This window comes from Ctenopharyngodon idella, chromosome 21, assembly GCF_019924925.1.
Source record: "Ctenopharyngodon idella isolate HZGC_01 chromosome 21, HZGC01, whole genome shotgun sequence".
Classification (NCBI taxonomy): domain Eukaryota; kingdom Metazoa; phylum Chordata; class Actinopteri; order Cypriniformes; family Xenocyprididae; genus Ctenopharyngodon; species Ctenopharyngodon idella.
Genome location: NC_067240.1, coordinates 25,223,902 through 25,231,305, shown reverse-complemented (window position 1 = coordinate 25,231,305; position 7,404 = coordinate 25,223,902). Strand labels below are relative to the sequence as shown.

The 7,404-nt window shown below is 37.2% G+C and overlaps 1 protein-coding gene across 1 annotated transcript in view; it reads right to left on the bottom strand.

Moving 5' to 3' along the window:
* Positions 1-5,244: 5,244 nt before the first annotated feature.
* nsg2 (neuronal vesicle trafficking associated 2) overlaps positions 5,245-7,404 on the bottom strand; it is a 38,642-nt gene continuing 36,482 nt past the window's right edge. Inside the window, exon 5 of the mRNA XM_051877593.1 lies at positions 5,245-6,415. Within this exon, the coding sequence (XP_051733553.1) occupies positions 6,224-6,415 (192 nt within the window). The 3' untranslated portion in view covers positions 5,245-6,223. The remainder of the gene's footprint in view (positions 6,416-7,404) is intronic.

Genomic DNA, 7,404 nt, shown 5'->3' with positions numbered 1-7,404 from the left:
AGCCTGGCTAAGCTAGTCTGTTATGATGTTTTTTTAGAGGGGTTTGGTCACTTGTCGGTTTAGCTAAGCTTGGAAGGCAGCTAAACTAGCAAACCACCTCAGGCTGTTTTTAAACAGGAATCCCTTAATCACACTGCTATTTGTGGGGGGTTTTGTCTTTGACTGAATTTTTCCACTAGCCCAGATATGGCTTGATCTACCTTATACTTTGAGATAATCCTCTTAAATCTAAAATCTCATAAGGATTTGCAAATACCCTTAAGTGTCGTTGTAATGGTTGAGCTGTATAGATGATCCAACAGATGATGCGTGACGCAGAATAAACGATCAGGAATAACTTTGATAAACACAGAAGAGAACACAGCAACCATAACTTTTAACAAGAGACAATGAACAGAAGGAACAGAGGGCTTGACCTTTATGTTGTCGGAGAGGATTTTCTTTTTCCCGAAAATGTTAATGTTATCACATTGGACTAATACTTGTTGACTTAGCTCACACAGGTTATAACTACTTTCCAAAATATTTTGGATAATTTTTGTACTTTTTTTGGGATGCTTTTCCCCACCTTGTTACACTTCTGGTGTTCCTGGTCAAAAATGGCTGGCCTACAAAAAATAGCTTTTAAATCTCTTGTTATGCTATATTATCATCAAATATTGGATTCAATTTTTTGTCAACTTGTTTTCTTTCAATTAGGACAGGTTTTGTATTTATTTTTGAAACTGACTGATCATAGGCCTCATTGATATAAGCTTATGCACCTCAGTTTTTGAGTGAAAAAAAACATTTGTGGATAATTTTGTCAACACTTCAATATCACACTAGTGTGCTTTAATGTTTAACTAGGAAGTTTGTTTTGAAATGCTTTTATCTTGTACAAAATGGCACAAAGTCACGTTTGTAGTGTTCTCGGTCAAAAATGACCGGCCTACAAAAAAATAGCTTATAAATCTCTCGTTATGCTATATTATCACCAAATATTGGATTTAATCTTTTTTGTCAACTTGTTTTCTTTCAATTAGTACAGGTTTTGTATTCATTTTTTAAATTGATTGATTGTATTTCCAAAACAAAATACAAAATCTGTTCTAATTGAAAGAAAACATGTTGACAAAAAGATTGAATCCAATATTTGGTGTCACAGGGTTTTCAAGATAGTGTAAGGGTTAAATATGCAGAGGAAAATCATTAACGGAACAGGGAACAGGTTAGAACTAATTAGAAACAATGATGACTAATAATGAACTAGAACTCAGACAAATGGTGAAAATGAAAACTATGATGAGAAACTAAACAAGACAATGAAACTAAACATGACTGTGATATTAGCCAGAGTGGAGATGGGAGGAGCCAGAGGATGACCCAGAGCCGAGACAGGATAAAGCCCACAATGAAAATTATAGAGGGAGAAGCCAGGCTGGAGTCAGGTGCCTGACCAAGTGAGGTGAAGATGTGACCAGAGGGGACCCAGGCAAGCAGAGGAGACGTAGAACCAGGGTTACGCTGAAGGCCTGGATGGCCAAGGTGGAGCAGCAAGTGCACGTGATCGAGTTGGAGATGTGGGCTGGGCAGAACAGGGTGGAGACGGTGGGAGTGAGGACAAAGGAGGAACAGGAGGCAAGGAGCCGGAGGGGCGGAGGGTTGAGGCTCAGCTGATGTCTCAAAACCAAGGTGGAGCCTGAGGGATGACAGACTATGGTGGAGCCAAGGGAGTGTTAAGACAAGGTGGAGCCGATGGATGGGTGGCTTTGGCAGAGGAGGTAGAGACAGGCTGGGTGGGGTCATTTGCAACGAAGGAGCCTTGGAGCTGGGCAGAGCCAATGGTGATGAAGGCGACTTGGAGCTGGGCTTATCTAGCGGTGACGAAGACAACTTGAAACTGAGCTTAACCAGCGATGATGAAGATGATTTGGAACTGGGCTTAACTAATGTTGACAAAGATAACTTGGAACTGGGCTCATCGAACAGAGATGAAGATGACTTGGAACCGAGTGGGACTAATGGAGACAGTAGACCAGGAAATATATCATAATCCAGCTCATCATATAATAATTCAGCAGGGACCCAGCTTATAGTATGAACCTCAGTGAAGGGAGTGTGGGCGAAAGTAGCCTCTGGCAATCACTCTAACTCATCTTTCGTGGCAGGCTCAGGCTCTGAGTTTGCAGTGGGCTCTGACTGTTCTGCTGCGGGCATGGCTAAAGGCTGACTGGGCTCTGGGACCGGAGTGGGGCTGGATGGTAAATTGTGAGTTGCACTGCACCAGCACCCACTCAACATACTCAGTGAAGCTCCCTCGAGGGCCTTCCATGGGCAGGCATGCCCTCGACCGGTCAGTGAGGCCAGTGTTGTAGAAGACGCATAGCGAGCGGACGGGATAATGGGTTGGGCACACCAGATCTAGAAAGTACCTTGTGTAATCCTTGAGGGAGTGATCCCCCTGTTCTAACAAGAGACAAACAGCTGGAATGTCCATTTTTCCTTTTGCTTGTACTAGTGTTGAGGGTCTCACTTTCTGTAATGGTTGAAATGTATAGATAATCCAACAAATGATACATTATGCAGAATGAATGATCAAGAGAACACAGCTACCATAACTTTAACAATGAACAGATAGAACAGAGGGCTTAAATACAAAGAGGAAGATAATTAACGGAACAGGGAACAGGTGAGAGCTAATTAGAAACCATGATAACTAATAATAACTAATAATGAACAGGAACTCTGGCAAATGGTAATAACAAAAATTATGACTAGAAACTAAACAAGACAATGAAACTTGACCGTGACAGTGTATCCAATCGATGATAAAACAAGTTCAAAAGATCTTTTGAACACCATTCTCACAGATCGTGTTCTTCTCAACTACAGTACAGTCTAGTTTACTAAAGACTTTTGAATTAATACTCTGTAAGTGTCAGTTATGTTAAGCTTCATTGTGTTTTCATGTATTTTCTTGTATATCCTTACAGTGTAGCATTCTCCTTACCCTTGTTAGTTTCCTAGGTTACTCATGAGTTAAAGATTATGTTCACCTGTCTCCTATTTAGTTCCCTTGTTAACCCTGTGTATATATGTTCCCTGTTCTGTTCAGTCCTTTGTCACTTCTCGTCCTTACCTTATGTGGGAATGATTCTCTGTATATTCTCCAAGTGTTTATTAAAGTATATTTGTTTATTCCACATCATGCATCCCTTTCAGGCCACAATATACATGACAATAATGATAATTCCAAAAATGTCATTGCTTATATATTGCTCTTTTTATAGTTCAGGAGACTTAATCAAGTTCTCCATCCTTTTTTTAATTATCAACTTCGTCTCAAATGTTTCTTTTAAATCTCCTTAGGGGATTAGAAGTAAACATTCATTTAAAATGTATCTAAAATTCAAAATTCCCTTTTTTTAAATACATATTCTCTACAGTTCATCAGTGCATGTCTTGTCGTAATATTTCATTAAAATGTAATAACTTGCGAATTTGGCTCTAAAATGACTTTTACTCTTTGACATATACATGATAACCAATTGCCAACTTTTTATGATCTCATCAATTCCAATTTTGTATTGATTAATAACACAGAACTACATCTCGCTAAAGGTTTTTTTTTTTTTTTTTTTTCTTTCTCAAATGCTGTTTCATGTTGACTTTAGGGGGAAGTATTAATTTTCTCCATTTAATATCATTGTCTAGGAGAAACTGTTGATGGAAGTTTAAAGTATTAAAATAAACATTTTCTGTTTCTTAATAATAATATTTATTTTTTTATTCAAATGCTCGGTATTTAGTTAAAATATATATTTTTAGAGTCTTCTCTTTTTTATACTCATTTAGTATCTATAGCCAATGGATTGAATCACTATATCCATGGCAGTTGTTTTTCGATCTGTATCTTGACATTCAAGATGTGGCTCAGTCTTCTCAGCATGAGAGAATGTGAGGTGGAGGAGAGCTATGAACAGACAAGATGAACAGGGCTGCTAATTAGCCAAGCAGAAATAAACCAGCTGTCAGTATAATGTGCGACTGCTGTGCTTCACTCATATGAGACTCCCACCCACCCAGGAGAGAGAAATTGTGAGCATCTTGAGTCATGAGTCATGAGTTTTTACAGATTCATTGAATCATTGGACATGATTTTAAGCAGTTAAGTATTGTATTTTTGAAATGTAGTTTACGAGGCTATTGGTGTGTTGCTATTACAATAAATGAATTACACAGGTATCAATTATGACAGAGGAAAATTGTATTGCTCTTTTAAAGCTCAGAAGACAGCCACCCAACTTTCTGCAATCTCATTTGAATTTTTAATGATTTTTCTATCTGTGGAACACAAAAGGAGATACTTAGCTAAATATCCATGTTATTTCTTTCCATATGATGAAAGTGAAAAGAAACGTGACTATCTGACTTCAATATGGACTAAAGGTATCATAAAACTACCATAATAATTGTGCAAGTAAGTACTATTTTCCAAGCCTTCTGAAGTCAGATGATGTGTAAGACTGAACAGACCAAACTTAAGTCAGTGATGATGAAATAGTACATAATATCATCCTTTTATGTATTTATTTGGTAACACTTTAGTTTAGAGTCCAGTTCTTACTATTAACTAGTTGCTTATTAGCATATTACTAGGATATTGGCTGTTTTATAAAGCATTAATTAATCTCTTATTCGACATGACCATATTCTACATCCCTTAATCTTACCCAATACCTAAGCCTAACAGATAAGCACACTTATTTTTCACAAGGGTGGGTCTTTTTCTAAGGAAACTGAGAATTTAAAATGTAATTTTACCTTCTATATTTAATCTCATTGGTGTCAAAGGGAAACAATTGAGATATTGAAGAGATGTCATTTCTGATTTTCCTTTCCGCGTTCTTAAGATTTCCTCAGCCGCACTATTGTATGAAAACCATGCTGGGTTTTTATGTTTTCTGGAAACTTTCCATTGACATTATGATTTTTATACTGTACAAACTGTATATTCCATCCCAGAAAACTTTTTACTTTTCTGCATTTTTACATTTTCAAAAAAAAAAAAAAAAAAAAAAAAAAAAACATCACTTAGTATGATTTACAAGCTGTTTTCCCATTCTGAATATTGCCATCTTTGTTGGGACATTTTGTCCCCATAACATAGGGTTTACCTGAACCACACACACACATTGTGCCTGTGCAAATCCATTACCCAACAAGAACCAAAAGACCCAAAGAAAAGAAAAAAGACAACAATTGAACACCTTGTATATCTTTATTATTTTCAACCTAAAGGATACACAATCAAAAATACTCAAGGCTTTGCTACATCTCAACTAACAACAGCACAAGATTTCAAAAATCCATTTTTTTTTTTCTGACAACGAATATAAAAATGGATAAAAAGCAGACCTGTGACCAAACATAGCAGAAAATCAAGCTTTGGCAGGAATTCAGATGAGACATTTCACCAAATCATCTCAGAGTCCAAGGTTGCGCCCCAGGTTAAATGCAAGCATAGACACCAGCTAAAGCAAGTCGCAAAGCTCTGAACACCTCCATCCATTGAGAAACAGTGAGAATATTACAATGTGTCTGATGGAGATACACACCATGGGTAATTGCTCTCATGAGTTATTTACACTGAGGTTCAAAGTAGGAACCATTCTGTACATTTACAATATGTTTTTTTGTTTTGTTTTGTTTTGTTTTGTTTTTTTGCCATTTTATTTTTGGCCTATCAATGTTTCATTAATGGGTCGTACATAAAATGAGTCTAACAAATAGGGTTTCTGTTTTCATATTCTAATGTGAGAGCATGTATGTATATTTTCTGCCGTTTCAGAAATAAAAGCACAAAACTCCCCATTTTATCATGCCTTTCAAGAAGTTGTTATCTACACTACATAAGGGGCTTATGGGTATTCTGCTTCCATAATGGGTCATTGACACTCACAGACATTGTGGGGAAACCGCTTGACAAGATTGCAGAGTCATGCCTTTGTACAAACAATAGCTGAATGTTAAATACAAAAAAATAAAAAATACAACAAAAATAAATATTAATAAATAATAATAAAAAAACAAGCATATGATTAAAACTATGCAGCTAAAAATAAATAAATAAACAATGGACATAAAAAACAAATGGGCCTGTAGAAATATTAGGGAATTAGGGAATTGGGTGATGTAGGTGGACGTGATGAAAACCCTTTAAAAAGCAGTGTGGGGAATCTCATTGGCTGTCTGTGTTGGGAGGCTTGACATCATGTTGGGCACTTCCAGCAGGGAGCCATGGAGAAACTGAGCGGGAGGTGGTCTGCTTGGCCATGCTGTAGTGGCTGATGACGGTGTAGAAGCGGCCGCGGCTGTTGGCGTCCTGGGCGGTGTAGTAGGCCTCCAGTGAGGCAGGGATGCACCGCTTGTGCTGTTGAGAAAGGTGTGAATGTGTAACATTAGAACTGTGAATTTGGACTCCAAATTTTGTTGTCAGCAAATGAACAAAGCGGTATTATCATTGCCAATGCCTCAACGTGACAAATGTGCAACACACACATCACTAATATTCTGTCTTTGTCATAGATTAATGTACTCATTATTAAAGAGAACCTACTATGCCCTTTTTTAAAGTCTTAATTTTGTTTTTGGGGTCTACTCATGCACTTGAATGATCAAAAAACATCCTTTCCCCCCATATTTTACATTGTTACAGGAACTCTCTAACAGGTCTGTCTGTAACACTCTGTTTAGTTGCGGTCTCTATGAAGCACCTCCTTCCGACAAGCACAATGTGCTCTGATTGGTCAGCTGGACCAGTGTGTTGTGATTGGTCATCCGCTTCGAGTGGGTTTGGGAAACGTCACGCCCCTTACCATAACTGCAAGTTTTAACACCCTACCAATGAAAGTCAACCAGGCCCCGCCCCCTTTTTTTTTTGCGTATGCCTTGGGCGGGAATTATTTAAATGAGTAATAGATTGCAGTGCAACAGTGAAGGTTCTGGAAGTAAAAACTCCATTCATTTTCTTCATAGGGAAATTGATTTTTAACTTATTAACCTTCAAAGACAGCTTTATGAGCTACAGTATGCTTAACAAATTTATTAGTCCACCTGTCATAATAAAGAGAAAACACAAATATTTTAGGAATCTGTCAAAAACTAGTTTAAACTAAAAATGTTATTGTCATTTATTAGGCAAATAACAAAATGAAACAACGAAATAGTCTTTATTCACACATAATAACCAATTTTATTTTTATTTTGTATGGCCTGCTTTGGCCTTGATAACAGATTGCATTCTTGCTGGCATTGTGTTTATGTACTTCTCCACAGTCTCTTTTGTTATTGACTTCCAAATAGTTTCTAGTTGTTCCCAAAGACTTGCTTTTGATGAGACGTTTGTGTGATTTATCTTTG